General features: G+C 33.6%; 2 protein-coding genes across 9 annotated transcripts in view; one reads left to right on the top strand and one right to left on the bottom strand.

Annotated features, from left to right (window-relative positions):
* Positions 1 to 27552, top strand: part of LOC118194673 (uncharacterized) — an 84974-nt gene that overhangs the window by 51845 nt on the left and 5577 nt on the right. For 7 of the 8 annotated variants that reach the window (XM_085813691.1, XM_085813694.1, XM_085813693.1 and 4 more), the window contains 2 exons: positions 1006 to 1145; positions 24540 to 24881. In XM_085813691.1, coding sequence (XP_085669817.1) covers positions 1006 to 1145; positions 24540 to 24881 — 482 coding nt within the window. The remainder of the gene's footprint in view (positions 1 to 1005; positions 1146 to 24539; positions 24882 to 27552) is intronic. The other variant, XM_085813695.1, reaches the window with a different exon arrangement.
* The window catches only part of LOC118194674 (serine/threonine-protein kinase haspin homolog), a 239099-nt gene continuing 218738 nt past the window's right edge, over positions 7192 to 27552 (bottom strand). Inside the window, exon 11 of the mRNA XM_085813698.1 lies at positions 7192 to 7935. Within this exon, the coding sequence (XP_085669824.1) occupies positions 7908 to 7935 (28 nt within the window). The 3' untranslated portion in view covers positions 7192 to 7907. The remainder of the gene's footprint in view (positions 7936 to 27552) is intronic.

The raw sequence follows: 27552 nt of genomic DNA, 5'->3' as shown, positions 1-27552 counted from the left end.
TAATTTTGTGTGCCTTTGCAGCCAGATGTTTATGTTATACTTAAAGGCAAAGAAATAGCTGCTCTGCAAATAAAGACCATCATCCTCAAGATGATATTTCATTATACATATAGATACTTCGTGCCATGCCAATCACTTAAATACTTGCCATAAGGTGAAAGGCATCCACTTAGATGATAAGAACAGGTCATTAACTTGTTTGTCTGTCCTTTTGGCATTGTTACATAAAGCTCATTTTAACCTATAATATTATTTATTTTTCCTGGATCCATTTGTTCCATATTCACTTGTCTATGGTCAGAATTTGGCCAACACAAATAGCAATTTGATGGTATGATAACCTATAATCATTACACCTTAATTATTCTCCCAAGATCAAATTTGGACACATGTTTCTGTATGTTCTATATTCTCACTTAATAAATATTCTATATTTCTAGTTAAAAAAATAAAATGGAGAAGAACATAAAGTTTCTAAATATTTGTTAACTTATTGTGGAACTGAAATTGGCTTTTTAAATAGCTATTGAAGTTGCTAAACTTGTTCTGTATTTGTTTAAATAATTCTTCTATATTTAATCTCTATTATTAATTAATAATAAAAAATCTGTATACATGTATGTATGTTTTCACATTGTGGGAAAAGGGTGGCACCTAGAGCCACCAAATTGTGAGTACTCAGTCCTGCACTAAAACATGTGCACCTCGAAACCCAAATTATCTTCCATGTGCCAATGTGTAGCCATTCAGCAAAGCATCATTATTTTTTACTTATTTAATTGTTTTTTTTTTTTTCCAATTTCAGTGTATCTGTTATTGATTAACAAACTGAGTAATTTAAATGCAAGCCCCTGAAATTACACTAGGTGGACTCATTCAAGTCATTTTGTGTACTATTTTCAGGGGCAGGCTGTGCATTTGACTAGAAGCATGTATAGCTAATCATACCCTGTGTAATTATATTATGGTTGCTTTCTTTTTATATCAACTGCTTTTCTTATTAAGGTGCTGTTGAAAACAAAGAAGTTGTTGAACACATGTCTAAAAGTAAAAAGAAATTGCCAATAATTGATCCTAGAACTGGAAAAAATGTTTTGGAAGCTGTCAATAAATTTTCATCTCCACCTCAAGACAAAGAATTGCCTGTAAGTGATGCAACTAAATTTTCATTTTGAGCTGAGAATAGTAACATTAGGAAACTTCCAGTCTATTCAGATTTTTTTACATGTTATATTTATTTTCTTTTATAAATCATTGTTTAAGAATAATCTAAATATTTGCTTTGGTATTTTCTGATTATCTGCAATCCTTACCGAAAATCTGCAAAAAAGTATTGATGAGATAATGTACTGTATTGCCAAAAAATTTTTATATAGTGACCAAGGTCTCATATAGCATCCCCCCCAGCAGTTTTGCCAGTGTGACTAAAAATTAAGATGTTTTTTACTGCATACTGCAGTTTTTATCATCTTCAGCAGATTTTTGGGCTTAGTTTGCTGCATACATAGAGCACAATGTAATTCGTAGAGAAACCTGATGCACCTTTTTCTTTCTCATTTTAGGATTTGGGTTCCAAGGATGTGTGCATTGCCCAGTTTGTGCAATTCTTTATCCCCCCAACAAAAACATATTGCTGTGTACATGGGGGAAATGGACTGCTGACCGCAAAGAAGTTTCCTTGTACACAACATGGAAATCCATGCTGTGTACAAGGAAATGTGTAGATGGGATACACATAAAACCAAGAAGAGTGCGTGTTTTGTATCGGAAAAGAAGAATGTAAAAAAGTAGGCAGAACTGGCTGCATCATTAAAATAGACGTGAAGATGACCAAATATTTCTCTCCAAAGTCAGCAACAAGTTTGCAACTTTTGAGTTGAACATGCAGATGATCAGAAAGTACTGTTGGTGTTTTAATTTCAAACATGCTGATACACTGGTATTAAAAATGAAATTTTTGAAAACTTTTTAATCACAATTAATTTTTTTAATCCTATAACAAATATTGCCATTTATATCAGTTAATGCGATTTATCTTTACATTTTATTATTTTTTCAGTAAAATATTTTGTTTTCGTATTTCAGTCCTGGTTGAGAAATCATTTTTATTATCTTTAAGTCAATCAGTGGTGTAATCAGACAAAACTAAATAATAAAACAATTTTTATGATTTCTGAGTAATAAATTGTATCTGAGTGTTAAAGCTGTTCATAATTGTTAGCATAGAGAGTTTAATCTTCCTAAATATTCATTCCCATATAATGTAATCTATCTTATATAAGAGATGTTATATAAATTTTAAACATGGGAAAAAAACTATTTATTACTAATTTTATATATTTGTGGGTATTGTAGAGGCTGATATTTCATTTGTTGGAGGGGAGGGTTAGATTTTAAAACCTTATATAGCACTTATTCTTAAGAACTTTCTAAAACGTTAATATCTCAGATTTTCATTTAATAATAGATACTCAAATAATGTTCATATTAGCTCACAAAGATTATTTTTCAATCATTTACATTTTTATTAACATGATTTCATACTTCTGTGTAAATAAAGGAATTAGATGATAATTATTTTACAAAAGAAATTTTATCTAAAGTTATTAGTGTAAATTCATACAGTATTAAAAAAATGTAATACTTTCTGATTACCGACATCTTATTTCCTACTAAAAAATCCCAAACTAGGTTATGACTGTTAATGTGCAAATCACGAAGTTAATGTGCAAAAGTCAGCAGCTGTTTTCAAAATGGTGAAGTGCTAAAAATTCAATACATGATACTGCCAATCATGATAATGCCATAAAGCAGTCAGTCAATAAAATTAAAAAATCTGATGTGTACACCACATGACTTCCTTGTACGGAATTAAATTATACGTTATTTTCCTGCATTTCATTTAAACATATTGAATTAACAGTTAACGAATTTTGAATTAAATCTACTTCGTGGATAGTGCATAAACCACAATAGAATAAATGCACCCTTTCACTTTCTTTAAAGTTCATTATATTTATTTATCATAGTGACACTTTGGTGCTAGGTTTACTTAACAATCTTACATCTCATTCATTTTATAACTTGGAGTACATAAAAGTTATGTCATTTGAAGAACTACCACAAGTTCTATTCAAATACTTAATAAATCTAAAATGATGTATAAAAGAAATTAAACAAATAAAAAAGAAACAGTTTTTCACAGACGATTCAGCGACGCTTACCTAATGCACGTGCACTACTAATTAATTCACTTTGCGGCAAGGCAAAATACATAAAAATTCAAATTAGTTTCACTAAAATTTGAAGAATATACAAAAGCATAAAATGCAAAGTATAGTTAAAACAATTTAAAAAAAAACAATTTTTACAATTAAAATTACAGTTTCAACGCAAAAATAAGCTAATAACTTAAACGATAATTCTAGAATGAATTAAACATAATTTAATTTGCAATAATAAAAGAAGACGTTACTTTCTTGTTGCGAAGCTTAGTTTCTCTAGACTGACATATAATCCACTATTCTGCAAGTTTCAAATGTAAACAAATATGGCGGCCATGGTAATCAAAAATTAGGCTTAGCCGCAATTAAAAAACTTTTAAATTGCTGATAATTCCACGATTATTGCAGGCAGTTTAACTAAATGCATAAAAATCTTAACCAGAATAGCATGATTCAATCATTTTCAAACCAGAAAATGCACAATTTACAAACACATAAGAATAAAGAAACTGAGATCACCGAACCCGGTAACAGATATATGTGTATATATATATATATATATATATGCGTATATTTATGTACTTTTGGTGCGGCCCATTGCAACCAAAATACGAGGCGCACATCTACATGTTATAGCAGTCCTATATACAAAATTACAACATTCTGGGGCTAGTCATTTTTGAGTTATGCGAGATACATACATACATATGCACAGACGCCATGGAAATTTCTCTTCAGAATTCATTTTAAATCAGTTATATATATATTTTGTTGGAAAAGAGTTCTTTATTCTGTCCGTATGTAGGGATGTCACCCAAAAATATCATTAACTTGCATTGGATAGCTGTCAAAAAGTATATTTTCGTTGAAATATGATGCCGGAAGTTTTTTACAATTACAGTACTTCCTTTTTACTTCGTACAAGGAAGTAAAAAGCAAGAAACTTTGATAATAAAAACTTTTCAATAAATCCTTCTTTTTGTGCTGTTGTTCTTCCCATGTACACAGGATATCCCCCTTTTTTTGTTATTGTTCTCCCCATGTACACAGTGGTCTTTTATTCTTAATAAAAGCATCAGAGAATTGCACAAACTTGGCTCCATGTAACTTCTATATTGTGTACTGGTCATGCTATGCAAATAATGAATTGCCACATGAATACGCTAACATTGTGGGTTGCTGCATAACGCATAACTAGCATTTTGGCAGCATATTGTTTTGCCTCTTGAATACCTTTTCACTTTTTGGTGGGGGTGTGAATTATTAGAATGTATATTGTGAAGGTTATTCTTTACCCTCTCACTGTGTCCATCTTTTATCAAAATAGGTTCAAAAATTGTGTATTTTTTATCACATATTTCAAATCTACATACATTTTAGGGTTAAAATATACAAAAAATGTTTGTAAAAGAGTTTTTTTTCAATATAGAATTAGATCATAGAAAATGGTTGTCAGAATACTGAAATTGAAGAATAATGATATAAAAGGAAAATTTTGAAAATTAATATTGGTTAAATTATTACTTATTTTATAAAATATAAAGGCAAAACATATATATATACTAATGAAAATATTTGCATAATGTAATATTTTGCATATCAGTTTTGCACCACTGTCGAACGTTTTCAATAGAAACGGAATTTTCAGATTCATCACTATCTGCAGAGGAATCTGAGAAATTTTCATCAGTTTCGCTATAACTATCTTCAATATACTTGAAATCATAGTCAGAACTACTATCAGTGTCGAAAATACCGTCAGGAATATAGGTTATATCACTCGTGAAACGCTTCCTGCCAGACACCTTCGAACTCTGAAAAGCGCATGCAAAATGATACATTACATATTCTTATATATTTGGCAGAAATGTGGACAACTAACGCCATCTCTTAGCCCACATCTAAATAAACAATTAAACATCACAGAAAAGCCGAAAGGAAACCTTGAACGGGGTAAGAGCGGGTTGCACAGTTAAATAGATGGCAAAAATTTATCCCCGCGGATATCATGGGCTGCACAAATTTTGCTACATTTACATTGCCCGTGGAAATCGCGGGATGTGCAACAAGAAGGTTAAGCGTATTATGCAAGGTAAGATAAAATATGTGATAAGGGAGAAAATGTTTGCACATTAAATTTAAAAACTATATTTTATTGTGTTCAGAACATTTTAGGGCATAATTCCATCATTATGAAAAAAAAAAAAAAAAAAACTGTTGAATCTTGTTTATTAGTGAGTTTGCTCCCTAAAACTAATCACTGCAATTTCAGGTATTTGAAAATTCTGTTTAGCTTTATTAGTCGGATTATTTTTAATTATCTTTAAGTTACTTAAAGTCTTATTCAAGTTTTTAATTTAAAGTTTTTTTAGTTATTACATTTTCTATGCTTGCTTCTACGATAGAATAATTATTTAAAAATTTTATTAGAAATCAATCATTCCCAGCAACACTAAAATTTATCATAGCTTATTATAATTTTTATTTATTTTTAACCTTTAAAATTTCTTCTGTACAATTTAATTGAAAAGGACTGCATAATATTTTGAAAAAGATTAGAATTTATGAAGATCAGCAGTTTCACAGAATATTAAATTGTATCTATTTTGGAATAAGAAATTGTTAAAAATAAAGTCAAACTGAAGACATGATTATACTATCTCACTTAGAACATTTTATGTGGTGATAATATTAAAATGCCTGATTAATTACTAAAATACAGTCTTGGGCATAATGTCATTTTGGCATTAAAATTTTGGAGCTGAAATCTAGTATTCCATTCACTCATTGAATAAATGTGCCAAATTTTTATAAAGAGTTTATTTTCTTTTAGAATTTTTTATGAGTAGTCCTGTGAGTTTGACAGCTTGAATGAAATTCTATTTTGCATTTTTTTCTTTTCTCATTATTAGTTGATAATTAAATTATTTAGTTGATAATTAAAAATAATGACTATTGAAATTTTCTGCCCAAAGTGAGTATAAGTTTATTGTTTATCTTCTTATGAGTGTGATGAAATAATTAAGGCAAGATAATTGCATTTTGCTTTAATTGCTTATTATGGTTTCACAAATCATTAATTGCATGCTTAGGGGGGGGGGAAGTTTCTTAAGAAACAGATTTTTTACATTCTGGCATGTTTTTCTTAATCTTACTTGAAAATCAAAAAATGTACAAAGAGTAAAATACTTAATTTGAAAGCAGTTAATTAGAGGAAAATTTAATTTAAATAAATTAGGAAAATTAAATACAGAAAAGTTTACTAATTAAGAAAAATATTAACTATGTTTTAAATAGTTAAGAATTATGTAATGTCAGTACCTGGCTAATGAATGCTGATCAGAGACATAGCTCCTAGTAATCATTAACCTCTCACCTTCCCTGAAAAGGGAATCTCCTCTATCCTATTTTTTAACAAAAAGTAATGCTCTATTAAAAAGTATGGAACAAATTCTTATAGTTTAAGAAATTTTTTAACTCGTATAAATATGTAAGCTTTTGAACTAAGTTTTAGTAGCCACAAATTATGTTTTTAAATTGAATAAAATTTATTCTTATCACAACAAATAAATGCAAAATGCTTAAATTTCCTCAGAAATATTCATAGAGTATCGCGATATCTCACAATAGTTATATTTTAAACTACTAAAACTTTCAATAGAACTCATTTCAAAACAGAGAAACTGAGAAAGCTAATCTGATCTCACCGTGAATTCGCTACAGTGAACAAAAGTTTTCTAAACAATTACTGAATTGAGATGTTTTCCTTCAGCTTTTATAAGCTTTTTAATTATGCACGAGCACATTCTTGTATTTTCTCGATTTTTCTAGATAGCAAAAGCAATTACAAGATATCTGTTTACTAAATGTTCGTGCTCCTGTATTTTAACTTTTCCGGGATACCTTTCTCTTCAAATAATTCTCCTGCTGCATTGCATGGGTATATAAAACAATTTTAATTACAAATTCTGCTGAAAATATCTGAATAAATACAAACTACATAACAATATATTTAATACTCAGTCAGTTTATCAGTCTGCTGCCCTGCTGTACTAAATGTATTGCAGACCAAAAAACATACATATAATAATTATAATATTTAATTATTTAAATTTATACATAAGTTAGTTATATTTAACAATTTTTACTTTTAAGTTATTGACAATGCACAACATCTTTCCAAATAAAGTTCAAATATCCAGGTCACCTGGAAATTGTTAAAAGTGTTAAAAATATATATATATTCATCCTGTAAATTATTAATATGTATTATCACGCAAATTTCACGTGTTTGGTTCTTCACCTGTGACATGCAAAATAATTTTGATTGAATCATCGTCTCTATCATACTGCATTTCTTTTGCTACATTTAGATTCAACTTATTTTTAATTATGGCGCTGTCTAACAGACCATATAACTAATGATATAAAAGAATGGATCTTAGCACTCTTCTCCATGACACTTCTTATTAAATAGCATTTTTCCAACACTTTATTCATTTTTATCACATTCACTCTGTTAAATAATTTTGTTTTGAAAGCATTAGAAGATTAACTGAGAATGGAAAAAAAAGATGTATATTCTAAATATTGCTGAATGAAATGTTAGTACAGTAGGAGTCCAGAATACTGCAAAGCTTGGGACCAGAGGTTGTGCAGATTTCAGGATAGAAAAGATGTGATTCAGACTAAAAGACTGTGAAGATTCAGACTAAAAGTGCAAAATAAATAAGGCGTATTATATACATTTAATTAAATTATTATATACATTATTGCAATAACTTATTATAGGCATTAAATTATTATTACATATATAAATTGATTATATTATTCATTGTATTATATATACACAGCATCGAGGTTTGCCGATTTCACCTCATGCAAAGATTTCCAGTTTTGGATTCCGGTGTTAGAATCACTGTTGCTGTAAAATTTCAACAGCTTTTCTTTATTTTTCCGTATATCATACACAACCGTATCGCAATTCCATACGATTCTGCTATAAACCAAGGAGTAGCACCTGTCTCCATCTTTTGCCGAATTTGCACTTTTTGCATTACCGTCACTGCAATGTGTTTACGTTTTTCAATGTTGCAAGCAGTAAAATCATGAGTGCGTTTCTTATCTGTTATCTGTATCTGTATGTATTAAAAAGGGCTGAAATTTATCCACAAAATATCTGGATTAAAAAAAAAAAAAAAAAAGGCAGCACTAAATAATCTCGGGAAATAAGCTCAGAAAATACAACGTGAATCGTGAACATGAAAGAAGGGTTGAGTGAATCATCTGCTCTCTTACCTCGATGCAGATTAGAGGAGGGAAAAACTTTTATCATGATGTCAATAATTTGGTATTTCTGTTATGACTCATCATTATTCGGTAATTATGATATCATTATTCGATTAAGTATTTTTTCTTCGATATTTTGTACTCAGTGTTGCGGTTTCCAGAACCTATAAACTGAATGTTTATATTTTGAGATGCAACACGGATTTCAGGAGTCGGCGTATTTTCGGTATTTGACTGTACCACCATCTTGTGGCAGGAATGCTGAACCACTGAATGTTGAAACTTTTATTACTGTAACATATCCTTTTCTTTGGATTGGAGTAATTACTGTAACATGATACCGTCTTCTTCAATGGCTGAGACATTAAATAAAATCTGTAGTTTGCTCTAAAATTCATTCCTTACATTTCAACAGGTTACCTGTGTAGTGTTTTTGTAGTTTTTCTAACGCGTATGAGACTATAAATCAACTATATAATGTATTACTGATATTATACAATCTAATGAAATGCCTTCTTTGGTGTATCATATAAATCTTACTAAAGGCACAAAATGTATCATGTTTACTGACACATTTCTGGAAAATAAAAAAAAAATTCACCTCAAATTTGTGCATAATATATCACTGAAATCTATGGGTTTCCAGCAAGTTATTTGATTCCGTCTAAAATTGCTATATCATGTTTTATTCACCAAAATACATAAATTAGTAAGAAATGGCTTCTAAGTATTAGAGACATTGCAGTTTGATTGTGCATATTAAGTTCTGATTCTGTTATGTTTCTTAGGTTCTTCTGGGAAAGCTCATTGATAGGATGTGATGAATACCCAATGTGCATAAACATCTAATACTTGTTCAACTTTAGAAATACATATAGCAAAGGAAAGCGGTCATTTAAACACTCAGCCTTTTGCTCTCACCTTTTGAAAGTTAAAATTTTTTCTCTGCTATATACAAAATGTGAATTTCATCGTGTAATTGAGATCTGTGTAATGAATCGTACTTTTCAAAAATATTACATATGCATACAAGCTTTAAAACAGTTCTTATACTTCCCTGTCTTGTGGTATTTTTAACTCAAAGCTGTACCACTGCAAAGCATTTTGACACAGAGTTTGGAAATTGCTGTTCTTATCTGTTATTTTTTTTTTTTATTTATGTTAAATTATATTTTTGGTGGTCGTGTGTGCTTAATGCATGATATAATTAAAGAAAATAAGAGTAGACAATCTCCTATAACATATATTAAGTACTAAATTACAATTTAAATTACATTGAAGAGATCAACACAGAGCTCGGAACACAGTTCATGCTACCTTCGCGTACCGTTGTGTGTCGAGAAGTCTGAGTGAGTAAAGATGTCGCTTTGCTGCTCCGATTAAGAACTGGATTTTACACATGGCGCCATCTCATGAATAGAAGTTGAAGTATCTGTCGGAACGCCACAGTACTTCCCCCCAAGTACCATCGGTACGTTATAAGTACTTTGGGTTAAATTTAACCTTTCTTCCAGATCTGGTAGTTTTAGGTTGCTCTTTAATGGGATGTAAGCTTTCTTCCGGGAGTGATGTTGATGAGGAAGTTGTTGGATCTTGCATTAGAAATGCTGGTTTGAGACGATCGATTCCAATCACTGATTGTTTGCCATTGCAGATGATGGTGAAATGTTTCGGTGTTCGTTTGACAACTTTGAATGGACCATCGTATGAAGGTGTTAAAGTTGGCTTAATTGCATCGTTGCACACGAATACTTGCGAAGATGTCTCAAGCGCAGGATGTACAAAATAGCTTGGCTGGTTATGCGAAGATGCTGGGGTTGGCGAGATATTGCTCATGGTCTCACGTAAACATTGAAGGAATGTTGGAGGGTCGATAACTGGAGTAGATTCTGGGTGAAAGAATTCACCTGGCAGACGGAGGGTTGCACCATATAACATTTCAGCACAAGTGCTACCAATGTCTTCTTTGAATGCTGTGCGAAGACCAAGCAAGACTAGGGCTAAGGCTTCTGTCCAGTGTGTGCTACTGTGGCACTTCAGACCTTGTTTGAGAGATCGGTGAAAGCGTTCCACCATCCCATTTCCAGATGGATGGTATGGTGTTGTGCGAATATGGCGAATGCCAAGAAGAGAGGTGAGGGATGCGAACAAGTGACATTGAAATTGTCGGCCTTGGTCAGTAGTGATGGTGGTAGGCATGCCAAATCTTGAAAGCCACTGGGAGATGAATGCTCGAGCTACAGTTTCAGCGGATATATTTTCAATAGGAATGGCTTCAGGCCATCTTGTGTACCGATCAATACAAGTGAGGAGGTAAGTGTAACCGTTTGAAGGAGGCAATGGGCCAACCAAGTCTAAGTGCACATGATCAAAGCGTCTTGCTGGAAGGTTAAATTGTTGAATGGGGCTGTGAGTGTGACGGGATACTTTACACCGTTGACATCTAATACATGAACGAGTCCATTCTGTGATGTCTTGATTCATTGCTGGCCAGACAAATCTGTCTGCGATCAGCTTTTTGGTGGCACGGATTCCAGGATGTGCCAAATTGTGCAAGGCATTAAACACTTCACGTCTAAAATTGACAGGAATATAGGGACGTATTCTATTGTTCTCTATGTCACAGTAAATTTTAAGCGTTGGATCAATGTGCAGCGGTTGTAACTGAAGGGAGGTTTGTGGATTTGAGATTAGGTTCTTGAGTTCCTCATCATGCAATTGAGCTTTTGCAATTTCAGAGAAATCTGGGGTAGTGAGGTTGATATTGTTTACCCGAGACAAGGCATCAGTGACACAATTATCAGTACCAAAGACATATCTGATATCTGTACTAAACTGGGCGATGAAATCCAGATGTCGAAGCTGACGAGGAGAACATGAGTCAGAGTATTTCCTAAAAGCGAAGGTTAATGGTCGATGATCGGTGAAAATGATGAAGTCGTGTCCTTCCAAGTTGTGCCGGAAGTATTTAACAGCACAGTACACAGCAAGTAGCTCCCTGTCATATGTGCTGTATTTCCTTTCTGCAGTAGTGAGTTTTCTGGAAAAGAATGCCATTGGGGAAAGTCCTTTAGTGGTATGGGCTTGAAGCACTGCTCCTATGGCCGTGTCAGATGCATCTACCATTATAGAGAGCTGATCACTAGGTGAGTGATAAGAAAGTGTGGCTGCATTTGCCAGATCGTGTTTGCATTGCACGAATGCTGCAGATGCAGATTCAGTCCAAGGGACAGCTCGTTGATCATTTTTTTTTTGCTATTCTTCAGAAACTGATGTAGGCAGGCTTGTGTTTTTGCGGCATTTGGCAGAAAGCGTCGGTAGAAATTTAACATTGCTAGAAAACGCTTCAGTTCAGAGATGGTTTTGGGCTGAGGTAGGTCGTTAATTGCTTTGACTCTTTCCGGTAAAGGTTTAACTCCGTTCTGGGTAATAAGACATCCAAGAAAGGAAACTGAGGGTTGACCAAGTACACATTTGGATGGATTTAGTTTCAATCCATGATCTTTAAGACGAGTGAAAATCTGACGCAGATGTTGAAAATGTTCTTCCGCATCTGTAGATGCAACCAGGATATCATCAAAATATGGGATGCAGAAATCCAGACCAGACAGTACTTGGTGTATGAAATGCTGAAATGTTTGGCCAGCATTGCGAAGGCCAAATGGCATATATAAGTACTCAAAGAGGCCAAATGGTGTAGTCACTGCGGTCTTGGGCACATCTTCAGCATGCACTGGGATCTGATGATATGCTCTGGCAAGATCGAGGGTAGAAAATATGTTTGTTCCATGAAAAAGATGGGTACAGTCTTGGATATGTGGGACTGGATATCTGTCAGGGACCATGACGGCATTAAGTCGACGATAATCTCCACACGGCCGCCAGTCACCATTAGACTTTTTAACCATGTGAAGTGGACTGGCCCATGGACTTTTAGATGGGCGAATGGTTCCCTGTGCTAGCATGAATTCAAATTCTTTGCGAGCAGCTTTTAGCATCTCTGGAGAAAGACGACGAGGCTTGGAAAATACAGGTGGGCCATGTGTTTCAATGTGATGATACACTTCTGGCTGATGAGTATGCTGCCCTGATTTGGATGGGTTTAAAATGTCAGGGAATTCTGCTAATAACCGATGAAACCGTGTGCTGCCCGATAAAACACTTATGTTGGTAGGTACGTTTGATATGTGAGAAGCTTGGCCCTGTGATGTCAGCTGAGTTGTAGCATCAATTAAGCAATTATTCTTGACATCCACTAGAAGGTGGAAATGTGTCAAGAAGTCGACACCAATAATTGCTTGAGTTACATCCGCAATAATAAAAGGCCAGTTGAAAGTCCGGCGCAAGTTTAAATCAAGTGTCAATAGTTTGGTGCCGTAGTTTGCAATTTGGGTACCATTGGCTGCATACAGTACAAGTTTATTAAGTTGGTGAGCATTTGTTTTAGTTCTCGGGAGCACTGATATGTCAGCTCCAGTATCTACTAGAAAACATAACTGAGTTGAACGATCAGCCAGTACTATTCTGTCGATGTGGCGGACATTCTGTTGGCCAGCAGAAGACCGCCCATTTAGTTTCCCGCTTGTACAAAAGTGCATGGAGGGGCACACTTGCAAGCTTGCGAGCCGAAATTCATATGATAAAAACATATGCCACTTGTGGGATGTTTGTACTGCGTTCGAGTGTTGTGACGAGATCGACTTCTGCTTCGTGCACGAAATTTATTACCTGGGCCCTGATTTGATCGATTGTATCTCCGTGAAGCATGAAGACTTGTAGAGAGTTCAGATACTTTTTTGGTCAATTCAGTCACTTGTTGTTCGAGGGATGAACTGGAAGGTGCAGCATTAGCAGTACTGACATAAGCTGGAGTAACAAGTTCATTAATTTTGTCAGCCATTGCTGCTAAACGGGTTAGATCTTCATTGGAAGCAGCAAGAATTATTTGTATGTTATTAGGGAGATGCGAAAGCCATAGTGACTTCAACAAGTCATCACTAAAATGGCTTCCTGCCAGATCACGCATTCGTGACAGCAAGTATGAAGGTCGCTGATCTCCAAGTTCAAGTCCTTGTAGTAAAGTACGTATTTTTGAAGATTCACTTTCTGAATAGATTTCAATGAGCCGCTGTTTCAGTTTGGAGTATTTATCACAATCAGGTGGTTTGAGAATTAAGTCATGCTTTGAATTCGGAATATCAGACTCAATTGCTGCAACTACATGGTTGAATTTTGTAGAATCCTCACTAATGCAAGCGATAGAAAATTGTGCTTCGATCTGAGCGAACCACAATGAAGGATTATTTTTCCAGAAAGGCGGTGGCTTCACCGCAACGCGTGTGATTTGTGGCTCTGGTGGAATATCGTCGGGCATACTGATAGATAATTTTCACTTTAAATAATAAACACTTAACAGCACAAATATTGTAGCATGAAGATACGCTATTGATATTTTACCATGATAACAATAAATATTTTAACCATGCAGAAAAAATTTACGTAACGATACACACACAAATAAGACAGGGTCAGCAATTACACACAAATAATATTTTACCGAAATGCATTTGAAAAGAAACCCTTATTTGAGAAAAAAAAATGATGCGTTAATTTTGTATTGCACACACACAAAATCACCACTTCACACTGCTAAGGCACTTTCGAAGGAAAAAGGAAATCACTCCTGTAGCACATGGGAAAAAAATTCACTACTTTCGAACACTGAGGGAAGAATTTTGCCGTAGCACGTTGCACAAAAGTTACTGATGTAGCACATTCAGTGAAAATCACTATTGTATTACATTTGTCACAAAAGTTGAATGATCGAAGAATTATTGCATGACTGGCGAAGTCAGCGGAACGGAACAGATCACATTGATGATTTGCTGAAGCTCCTTGCGATGATATGCACGACTTTGAAAAAAAAAAAAAAAAAAAAAAAAAAACACAAGCAATATATATCAATACTTCTAGAAATAATTGAAGGGGTACGTTGTAGCATACGTTTAATGTCCATATTCGTTGTTATTTTTAGTCAGTTCTTCAGAATGCCTTGTATGCACGTGGCTTAGGGTTGTTGAAAATCCATTGTCAGTAGCGTGCTCAGTCAAAAGGTCACCACTTTTGGTGGTCGTGTGTGCTTAATGCATGATATAATTAAAGAAAATAAGAGTAGACAATCTCCTATAACAAAAGAATATATTAAGTACTAAATTACAATTTAAATTACATTGAAGAGATCAACACAGAGCTCGGAACACAGTTCATGCTACCTTCGCGTACAGTTGTGTGTCGAGAAGTTTGAGTGAGTAAAGATGTCGCTTTGCTGCTCCGATTAAGAACTGGATTTTACACGTGGCGCCATCTCATGAATAGAAGTTGAAGTATCTGTCGGAACGCCACATATTTATTATGCTATTTATGTGCGTATGCACCAAAGGTGTTGTTTATTCCAAATTTGCATACACTGAATCTAAATTGAGAAACTTGCTGATACTTGTTTTTTGCTTCCTTCCATGCAAGTAAAGGAAATATTTTAATCGCGAGAAATTCCGGGTACCATGTTTCAACAAAAATATCCATTTTGACCTTTACTGAATGCAATTTAATAAGGTATTTTACGTAATTTAAATAAAATAATTATTTATATTTGCTATTCTTCTAAATGTTTATATTATAAAATGTGTAACATATACTTACTATTATTTTTTTTAAACAATTGAAATTGTAATAATATTTCACTGTATATTCTGTTTCATTTTTCTTCCTTCCTCCTCTCCTTTTCCAAATTCAAAACAGTCCATTTGTTAATCTTATATAGCAACTGAATCTACACATAATTTATACAGTTTTTGATATATATATATATATACCATAGATGTTTTCGTAATTTAAATAATTTTTCTTTGAAAAATTCAAGTAGGTGTATGATGTTCAAATCGATTAATTATTGATTGATTAATTTAAGGATATTTCTACGTATTTTATTTAAAGGGGCTCTTTTCCATGTGAACATATATCTATGTGAGCTTTTTTACGTGTGAGCATATTTCTAAGTGAGCATTTTTCTGTATGGGTTTTTTTTCCTGTGATCATTTATACCTGTGAGCATTTTTCCTATGGGCATTTTTTTGGTCACCCAAAAGTGTATACACTGGTTATCATAAATTAAGGAAAAATCACAAAAATCACGATTACTGAAAAAGTTACATGTAGAATTTAATGAAACTTACGCACAATATACAGTATATAGTAAGTATATTGTGCAAATAACATAAAAAGAAATTACCAGACAAATATGGTAGTACAGAAATTAGCACATGTATAAAATGAACAAATCAAAGGTGTCAGTTTGCTATAGGAAAAGTACCTTCAATATGGAATATGATCATCTCTAGAAGCAATACAGCACATACAGCAATGTGTGATGCTTTCAATTATGTCGTCTATCAGTTCCATAGGAAGTGAGAGCCATTGCTCTTGCAAAGCAATTGAAAGCGCGACAAGGGTCTGAAAGGGTGGATTGAGAGCAGCTAGACGTCTCCCTAAAATATCCCAAACGTGCTCGATAGGATTCAAGTCCGGGGATCGAGCTGGCCACTCCATGCACATAATTGTTTCCTGTTGAAGATAATCATCTACGATGCGAGACCTGTGTGGTCTTGCATTCTCGTCCTGTAACAGGAAAGCATCACCTATTGCCCCGGCATATAGGCGCACATAAGCATCAAGGATGTCATCTCTATAAATCTGAGCATTCATGGTTTCCCTTGGAAAGACATGAAGGTCTGTGCGTCCACCCAAAGAGATGCCACCCTAAACACAGACACTGCCCCTTCCGTATGCATCTCTTTCACGGATGTTTGATGGATGATAACGGGTTCTAGGTTCTCTCCATATCAAATAACGCTTACTATCGCTGTTTAGACTAAACCTGGACTCATCTGTAAAAAGATCCGCCCTCCATTGATCAGGCGTCCAGTGGACATGTTTTCATGCCCACTGAAAACGGTCCCTCCTATGGCGTGACGTGAGCAGCACACAAATGGCTGGTCCCCTCGCATACAGACCACCTTCATGAAGCCTTATATGCACAGTTGACATTGACACGAACCTTCCGGTGTCTGCAGCAAGGGAGGATCTAAGAAGAGTCGGGGTAGTGGTTCTATTCCTGCATGCACATATTGGTCATCGGCGGTCGTCGTATCAGTTGGCCGTCCTTGGCTGAACCTCCTACATGCCGAATCTGTGGTTTGAAATTGCCTCCAAAGTCTAGAAGGACTCGCATATTTAGCCACCTGGCCACTTCTGTTTGACTTTGTCCTGCCTCTAGTCTCCCAATGGCTCTCCATCGCAGTTCTGCAGGCAAATGATGCCTGGAGGTCATTGTTATGAATTGGCTATCTCAGATTTCTGATATCACTGTCACAATGAAATATGTGGGCTTGCTCTCAAACATGGACTTTTATGCTCCTCGCAGATGACGTATTCTGAAAACAGCACCACTAATTTGCATATCGCAGTTTTACTCAACTACTCTTACTTGGCAACATAGTCAAATTTTACACGGTTTGGCTTATTTTTGAGGAAGTTATCGATTTTTCCTTAATTTATGATAACCAGTGTATACACACACACTATGATATTCGACTCCATGAGCAGTTTTTTTTTTTTCTTATGTGTTGATAAATTGTGCATTCTTTGCTTTAAAAATGATTGCATTATGTTGTTCTTATCTTCATAATAAGATTGTTATGCCTTTAGTTAATCTGCATGCAATATTTTAAGAATTATCTACAATTTAAAGGTTGTTCGAGCGTGGCTAAGCCTAATTTTTTTACCTTACCATAGCAACCATGTTTGTTTACATTTCAAAATGAGTAGAATAGTGAATTAAGTCAATTTCTGCATCTTCACTGGTTTTTTTGGCTGAGTAGGACCAAAAGTACCAAAAGTAAACTCTCAGTTTTATGTACCGAAAAATGTGCCTTCTTGACCGCTGTCAGAATTGCTTGTTTTTGTGTAGAAACTGTAAATTTAATTGCAATTTTTTTAAAATTAGTTTAACTGCATTTAGTGCTTTGTTTTTCTGTGTTTTACAATTTTTAATGAAGATATTTTGAGATTTTAAGTTATGGTGAGTGGGTAATGCCTCGGTGAATATTCTTCAAAGACATGACTCCACTTCGCTAAAACACAACTTTATTAACACACCTATTCATTAACACAACTGTATGTTGACACAATTATTCATTAAAACAAAAAAACTTCTGCACAAAAATTTGAATATCCTTGAACTTGAGTTGAATGTGGGCGAGTTCGCTGGTCACGCTGGTGGTTATTACAAAAACAACATGACGTCATCTGGCAGTGCACACAGTGAAACATAAGACTGCCACAATGTAGTTTTGCTCTTCCACAAAGTTAGAACTGAGTTAATTGAATGAGAACTATTATCTCTAATGAAATAAGTGTTTCATGTTAGCTGCAAATATTGTCGCCAGTCTGTCTCGGACAGAGAAGAATGTTTACGAGTAGCGCATGCACATTAGGTAAGCTGCGCTGAATTGTCTGTGAAAAATTGCTTCTTTTTTATTTGTATAAGTTTTTTTATATGTCATTTTAGAGGAATTGTGGTATTTAAATGGAACATGTGGCAGCGATTAGATAATTCTTCAGATGATAATTTTTATGCATTTTGAGTTACAAAATCAATGAGATGTAATGCTGTTATGTGATCCTAGTGCCAGAGTATCGCTATGGTAAATAAATATAGTGAATTTTAAAGAGTGCATTTATTCTATTGTGGTTTATATTTTATCAACGGAGTGAATTCAATTCAATTCAATAAGTTTAAATGAAATGCAGGAAGAAATTCATATAATTTAATATTCTGTACAGGGATGTCATGTGGTGTACACATCAGTTTTTTTTTAAAACCAGTTTCATCCTCATATATATAATCATTGATTATTGGATGCATGAAAATGAGTAGATTATTGGGTTTAGTCTGACACTAAAGCACCAAGACAATTGTAATTAATTATAACAACACTAAAAAGTAAAACTTATAAGGTAAAGTTATGCTGCCATCTTTCATGGTATTGGTAAAACTTATACTTTTGAGAATAAAAATAAATTGTGATGATATCATTTTCAAACATATTAGCTCAGAAGGAAGGTTATGGTTTGCAATGCTCTGATTGGCTGAGTTTCAATATTCATTGTCTGAATTTCAGTTTACAAATTATCTGCATCACCAAGTTATCTGTAAATTATGAAAAGGGGAAATATATAAATTAATTCAGAATGTTAAGGGATTAATTCAAATTAAAATTAGAATTTTGATTTACATATTTTTCCTTATATATACAGTACAAAGTCCATAGTCTGGACTCGTCGGAACTTCGGCAGTGCCGGATTAAGGGTTTTTCTGGATTATAGATCATCAACTTAAATCTGGTAAGATGGCATGCAGAAATTATACAATTAAAAATATGAAACTGTAATTTATGAAATAAAGAGCAATTATGATCTAAAGCGTATCGAAATTTACAAAAAAAAAAAAAAAAAAAAAAAAAAAAAAAAATTATTTGTTTACTTTATTAAATATTTTTTTCATTGTAATTTGTTTAAGGTGCTTCGTTTTTTGTGCTAAATGCACATGCACGAACATTAAACGCACATGCGTAAAGCATACAAGCCCCAATTATGGTAGACAAGGACAGTTTGGAGTTTGTTCAAAGCTTAAAAAATATCATTGATGCATATTCCGATGACGAAAATGAAATTAATAATAATGCAGCTCCTGTTACCATGTCATCCGAAATGAGTAACCTCATGAAAAGTATGTATTTAGACGCACGTTCCAGTGGTGAAATGAATGACAAAACGGACAATATTGAACAATTTCTTGACAGTTTGGTGCTAAAAAAGACAATACAAAGAAAAATATCAGATTATTTTCTAAAAACTCAATAAATGTTTTGTTATTCAAAAAACTTGAAAATTTTGTATTAAATTAAGTTCTTGTGGATGATATTGTTTCACTGATTTATATTAAATATATGCATGTGTACATATTTATGTAAATAAAATGTACTTTAAATAAAATTAATTTTGTTGAATATATATATATATATATATATTATTCAACAAAATTAACAAAAAAAAAAAAAAAAAAAAAAAAAAACATGAAATTCTTTTAACACCCAAAAAATATTTCAGTCCCCTAAGTTTCGTGTTAAATGATTTTCACTGTATATAAGGATATTCCCATTAAATTTTCATATTGAATGGGACAAAAAGTTGGCATACCTGTGAATGTTGTAATTACTTTATTTTGATAAATCAAATTTGCTGTGAAACTATAGTTATCCAGGTTTCTACAGATGTTCTGTGTGTGCCCCTCCACTGACACTGCCGCACTCACTATAGAATAGCCTTTATGTTTCAAACACCCCATGGGGAAAAATCAGAGGGGGTTAAATCTAAAGATCTCAATGGCTAGTAAAGCAATGGCATATCATTTGATCCAGTGCACCCAGTCCAGTGATGAGGTAGACTATCGTTCAGGTACTGGCATACGTTTTTATGCTGATGTGGTGGAGCATCAGCTTGTTGCAGAATAAAGCCAAGAACTGCCTTCTTCAAATAAGGGAACAACTACTGTGATAACATGCGTATCTTGATGCACCCGTTAATCTATTTTTTCACAAAGAAAAACGAACTGTTGGAAATGGTGCAGAAAACATTCACCTCTGGAGAATCATGCTCATTTTCTATAACACCGTGCGAATTTTCCATGCCCCAAAATCATAAATTAGGGTGATAAATTTTGTAACAAATGTGAAAAGTGGTTTCATCCGTAAACACAAGTCTGTTTGTGAAGTCTCCTTATCATGAAAATTCTGACAGAAAGCTTTACAGGGTTCGTAGCGGTCCTTATAAGTGCATATAAGTCCTTATATTTGAAAATAAAATATAAAGGCCCTTATAGGTGCTTACTTTTTCTCTAAAGCCCTTATTTAGTGCTTATTTTTTGCTTTTAGTGCTTTTTTTTTGAACGCGCTATTTTCCCCCCGTACCAAAGCTGAAACGAAATAAACAACTTTTCTTCCTAATATGGAATGTCAGATGGTGAATCATACTCCTGGAAATTGCTTTTCCCCCTTTCTCTGCATTAACATAACCTTTGGTGTGCACGAAGAGTACAGACAGGTGCCCGTCATTCTATTGGTCAAAGAATTGCGAAAGCAGTAGAAAATTTCGGTACATTCGGCATTCTTTTTCTTCCACCCAAATACTACACACGTTTGAATTTCTATCCAGATCTTAATAATTTGCATTCTCGTTCCGCTTGATCAGTTCATATTTGTGTTTATTATGATTATTATGCTTATATTATGAGTATATGTATGAATGTTTATAATAACATATAAATAATATATAAATGCAGTAACTGCTGAAGTATAGTAAACTTCCAAAAATGGTTGTGTTTTAACGCAGATTAGCTTTTTAGGAATAGTATTCGGAATGGCTTAAATAAAGGGAAAGTAATCGAATAGTCAAAATAATTTCATTTTTTTGGCCAATACATTATATAGTACGAAGATTGGGAGGTTCTCCCCTTCTCCGCAAAATCTCGAATATTGAAGCTGTTACAAGTTCGCTGCAAAACAAGCAACGAACCTTTTTTTTTTTTTTTTTGTTACTTTCCAATCTGGATTGAATAGGACTAAAAGTTCTGCGGTCTACCAACCCAAGCGAAGAATGATCCTATTCCGGAAATTTAACGCTGTCTGTTGAAAATTAGAATGAAAAACACCCCACTTACTCGTATTTAGTTCTTTATTCTCCCAATACCGGCAGCTGTTGATTCCGATTGCGTAATATCACTTAGGGAAGAATTGCGGCACACGTATTGCGCAATAACGTTTGCGATATTTTGCAGAGATAATTAATTTTGATGTTCTGTCCGAGATTTGTTTATGAACACTTAAAATAATTTTACTGTGCTTGCTAAGCAGAATATTTTTCAGTTCCATTGGTTTATTTTTGTATGATGCACATATCGAAATGTCAAAAGCATTTATTTAGTGGAAAAATCTAAAAAGCGGCTACAGTCTCCCCCCCCCCCTCCGCTCCTCATTTTCAAGTTTCACTGTCCGAATATTCGCCAGTTTCCAAGTATGCGAGTTAGTTAAGCTTTTACTGTTAAAGGATGACTGCATGAAGCAAATTTCTGTCTTCTGATTTCAGAAAAGTTCCTCTTTTTTACTTAAATTACTTTGCTTCCAAGACGCACATATGGAAGAAGAATCTCGTTACAATAACGGGTCCCGTTGACTGAACCTGCGTCGAAGATGTGAAGGTCTATACGACTACCAAGTATGATGCCTCCCCAAACGAGAACACCGCCACCTCCATACCTGTCCCTTTCAATGATGTTCGAGGGATGATTGCGGCTTCCCCGCTCTCTCCAGATGAGTATGCGATGAGAATCACTACTCAGACTGAATCTGCTCTCATCTGTAAAGAGTACTCGTCCCCATTCATTGTCTCTCCAATTCCAGTGTTCCTGGCACCACAGAGAACACCTTCTCCAATGGGCAGGTGTTAGAGGTACACACTGTACAGGGCGTCGTGCCAACAGACCACCACCGTGCAGTCTTCTGGCCACGGTAAAACGCGATATCGGTCGTCCAGTCACCTTTGTCGTGTGTCTAGCGATTTCTCCCGCTGTCTGTCGCCTGTTTCTTCTGGCCTGTAAGGCAATATACCGGTCATCTGCGGGTGTGGTTCCTCGTGGACGACCACTACTAAACCCCCGGATAGCTGTTCCTGTAGTTTGAAATTGTCTCCAAAGTCGTGAAACGATGCTGTGAGCAATTCCGAACTCTGCAGCCACACTTGTCACACTGCGGCCTTCCTCCAACTTCCCAATGATTCGACCTCGGGTAAAAGCATCCAGTTGTCGTCTAACAGATTGATTATTCGCCATTTTTCGCTGAGGCAGCAACTCGGTGTGATTTTAACTGCTATACGGCGTGCAATCTCTTTGCCAGAAATACTGATCTTACACCAACAACATGCTTTATACTACTCAGACACTCCCCCATTACGTCTACCTGCATATTTGCGCATGTGCTACCGTACATCACCTTACTTAATCTCCTGATTGGTCTTTCTGTCCGCTCTGCCTCTTCGTTCAGCTGATATGGCAATTTTTCGACTTCATCCTTAATTTTTGCATACCAGTGTAGTTTAGTTTTGCATAGTTTTTTTCCCTCTCATTGTAAACTAGTTCTGTAAATTGAACTGTTATTTAAAATTTAAAGAAAAAGAAAAAGTAATTATTTTCCATGGTTGAGGTGATGCTTATTCTCTCTTAATAAATACTGCATTTCTCATATTTTAAATTACAAGTCTAATTTTTAAGGTTATGCAGTTGTGTATAATGTCATTAGACAGGTGCTTATTTTTTTTCTTAAAATGTGCTTGAAAAGTGCTGATAGGTGCTTATTTTTTTAACTAAAATGTGGCTATGAACCCTGCTTTATGCAGTGGTTTGTCAGAAGGTTTTTAACAACTGCACCATCGGAAAGGCATATGGCTGGCAATGTAAACGTTTCTGCAACACTCAGCACTCCATTACATCAGGCACATTGAGTAAAAACATTTCACGAATTTTTTCAGTCCCTTCAGTTTGTGCTGCTGTTTGTCTTGGGCTGGTTTTCTTATGCAGGTAGCTGTGTTCTGAAACTGCTTCACCCACCATTCGATGTTGTGACAATGCATGGTTCTTTATCAAATTTCATGTCAAAATTTCTTTGAATGATGATGTATTGGCATTTCCTAAAACAAAGTACACTTCCTCCTGCATGGATAGGGCCATTTTAGTTAACTGTGCCTCTAGCAGCGATTTCATAATCATAAGATTTTTTACTGTTGCAGATAAAACTTATATAACTGTAGTTTCAGAATTTGTTTTGGCTTAATAGATCAATTACAGAATTTGTATTATTCTTTTTGCCCCATTCAATATGGAACACCCTTTTTATATATATACATATAAGTAAATAATTTAATTAATCGTAATAAATTGCCTAATACTTAGGCAAAAGATTATTTGCTAATGGATAATATTAGTATATATCTCCTTATGTATTATTAGTATGCATCTAAAGTATTTTTAGCCTTTGATAAAGGTAGTTAGAATTCTGTTGAAATGAAGTAACTTATAAACTTTAATTTAAAAGATTATGTAAATTTCGATCTTTTGATTTTGAATTTAAATATGAGAGTTGGGGAATATTTTTTCTCAAGTAAGTATCTCATGTAATGTTGTTCATAACAAATAACTTAAATTGAAAAGAATATTTAAATCATTTTTATTTAGTAATGACATATACATATAAATATATTTATTTAGTTTATGACAGGTCGTTTGGCTTAAATGGACTAATTTTTTTCTATTAATTGAGTTTTGTTCATAATTTATGATCTAGCTTTTACAAAATAATAATTTTGTCCTTTTGAAAAAAAAAAAAAAAAAAAAAAAAAAAAGATGAAACACTATCACTTAAGTGTGTTATTGCCAATGGATAGTAGATTGGTTTGTTCCCTTTGACAAGTCAATTTAATCTGCGACCAATAACATTAACTACATTTTCAGTATTTAATTTTTTTTTTACTTTTGAGTTTGGAATTGCTGTGATTAAGAATTTTTCTTTTCAGGTTTTAAATGGTTTTTACTGCAATACAGGATTAGATTATACTGATTTAAAATAGTAATTAAAATAATGTCTAAAAATTTATTTCTTATAATAATTCATGGCTTTAAATGAATTTCTGTTTCTTGGAGATAATATATAAAGTATTCTTTATAATAATAATATATATATATATATATATGTAGAGAGAGAGGTGGAGGGAGGTGTTTATATTGCACATGCCTGTATTTATGCACTTAAAAATAAATAAGCTTTTAATGTTCTTCAGCAAATAATTGTTTAATATTTTCAGGATGAAAATGTGGTAGCAGAAACTAGAAATGCTAAATCGTCTGAAACTACTTTTAATGAGAATCATTACTGTAATGCTGAAACAGATATAAGAAATTTCTATGATAAGATTGATGTTGATTATATAAATGCAGCAAACAGTCCACAAGCATGTAATGAATCTTCTTTTATCATTGCATCAAACAATATAATGAGAAACTTAAATGCATCTTTATTTAATTCTTCTGATGAAGAAATTAAAGAAACAGTACCAGAAACAGTCGATGCAAATGTCAATGAAAATTCTTTGGCCAACAAAAATTTTGAGATGTACCATGAAATAGGTCTACCATCAAATTCTAAAGTAAGATTATATCTTCATTAATATCTTAAAAAGATTTTATAACTTTTTAATTTTTATACTATAAATAATTATTTTCTGTAGTTCTCATAGTATTATTCATTATAAATGTAATTGTTTGTGTAAGACGTTAAGATGCAAGACTCCTTTGTGTTTTTTACAAACTATTTTCCAATATACTTTTTAGTAGACTAGTAACTTATACAGAAAACATTGTAGGTGATTACCAATGGGGTTTTCGCAAAGGAAGGTCTACAACAGAACAAATCTTTAACATTAGGCATATTTGGGAAAAATCTAATGAATATGGCATAACAACACACCACCTTTTTGTTGATTTTAAGACTGCCTGCATCTCAGTAAACAGAAAGTATTTAATTGAAGCTATGAGAGAATTTGCAATACCTGAACTTATAAATTTTGTCACCATTACTCTTACTGAGACAAAAGTGTAGAGACATTAGGTTAATTGGAAAAGCCAGAGAAATGAAAAATGAGCAACGCCTTCACCGGGAATTGAACCGCAGACCTCTGGAATACCTGTGCAGAACCACTACACAAAGGCACGCTAGGAAGGTGGGAGAAATACCTTACAAACTTAGGGTTAAAATTCAGAATAATCTCTCAGAGCCTATTGTTGTTTCAAATGGGCTCAGACAGGGTGATGCACTGGTCTGCTTGCTTTTTAACCTTACCCTCCAAAAAATCATAAAAGAATCCTATTTTAATACTCGTGAAACTACCTTTAACAAGTCTGTTCAGATTTTTGCATTTGCTGACGATATTGACATAGTCGCACACACGAGTCACTTAGAGAGGCTTTTACATCTCTAGAGGCCACAGCCAGCAAAATGCATCTAGCTATCAACCAAAATAAAACTAAGTACATGCCATGTGGTAATAACAGCAGCCCCTATTTTGAAATTGGGAATTACAAATTTGAAACTGTTAGCAAATTTAAATATTTAGGATATTTTATTTAATATTTTGCCTTTATCCATTTTTTGCAGCAATTTCACTTTTTGTTTGATGGACATCGGAACATGCTTTCGCTTTGTAGATCCTTTGATAGCTCCAGAAACGGAAATTCTTTTTGACATAATCGAAAGTTCAAGCTTACTTTTATAAAATTGCTCTAACAGTCTGCAAAAAATAATAAGCCGGATCCAATTAGAAGATTAAGGAACAACGCAATCTGCAACATTAACTGAATTAGATAATTTTAGCTTAGCTTATACCGTCCGTTATACATTAAACGCGCATTCGTAAAAGTATTTTGCTCACGCGCACAGGCTTATTCGCAGCCATAAAGGTCTTACGCGCATGCATCAAAGCGACGCATGTGCAGAAAGTTTGTAGCTTTGAGGTCCGGATTATAGATCATTCCGGATTATGGGTGTCCGAATTAACGACTTTTGACTGTATTACCCAGTGGATTCTTTTTATAATGTCGAAAGCTGGTTTGTGCAAGACATTGCGCATTACCTCATTTACAGCTGGTAAAATAAGTTCTTCACCAATAGTATATGGCTTTCTGGATTTTGCAATCATTAAAAAAATGTTATAAAAAGCATACAATCCATAGTCATCTCACTTAGATGTTGTCCCTAAGAGTTTTTACAGTAACGATGTTTTCAAAATTTTTCTTTGACTGTTTGAAAAAAATGTTAAATCCTTATCTTTTTTTCATTATGGATTTTTATTAAGTGTTCCTTAAGCTTGGAAGGTTTCACTGAATCATTTGACATAGTTTTATTATATAGAAGACACATAGGTAAAGTACTATTTCCTGGTGATTAAATAAAGCCATACTTCAAATATTCAACTCCATATTATCGGCATTTTTTCTTCGTCTTACTCATACTGTTAACTGTTAAAAGGGACAAAAAAGGATATAGGAAAATTTGTATATCAAATGTATTATTTGCAACAAACCACTATCATTTATTATTAACTTTTTCAGTGGAATGCTGCAGTAAAGCCTTTTTGAATTATTTGATGAAGGATAAAAGTTCTTGTAATTTTTGAATAATATATAATTCTCAATAATTAACTCTTTAAAAAACATCTGTATTAAAAAAGACTTACAATCTCTTCCTAAGTTTTTAATAAAAAAAAAAGTAGTGAAAGTACACTATCTGCATAGCAATATAAAAAATCTGATGTGTACACCACATGACCTCCTTGTACAGAATATTAAATTATATGCATTTTTTCTTGCATTTCATTTAAACTTATTAGATTGAATGAAATCTACTTCGCCAACAGTGCATAAAACACAGTATAATAAATGCATTCTTTAAAATTCACTCTAGTATTTGTTTACCATAGCGACACTCTGGCGCTAGATTTATATTTCGTTCGTAAGAACAGTATTATATTTCGTTCATATTATAACTCATAATGCACAAAATTTATATCATTTAAAGAATAGAATTATCTAATCCTTGCCACATGTTCTATTCAAATACTATAATAAAACTAGAATGATGCATAAAAGAAATTAAGCAAACAAAACAAAAAAGAAAGTTTTTCACAGACGATTGAGTATTTCTCATTCAATTAATTCAGTTCTCACTTCGCGAGAAGGCAAAAATACATAAAAAATGAAAATATCTATATTAAAAATTACGAAGTAAATCTTAAACACTTATTTCCTCGAAAAAATTACAGA

This window comes from Stegodyphus dumicola, chromosome 3 (genome assembly GCF_044657685.1).
Source record: "Stegodyphus dumicola isolate Sdum_Otavi_A_Nest chromosome 3, ASM4465768v1".
Taxonomy (NCBI): domain Eukaryota; kingdom Metazoa; phylum Arthropoda; class Arachnida; order Araneae; family Eresidae; genus Stegodyphus; species Stegodyphus dumicola.
The sequence above is the reverse complement of the archived record's forward strand: the minus strand, read 5'-3'. Positions and strand labels throughout refer to the sequence as shown.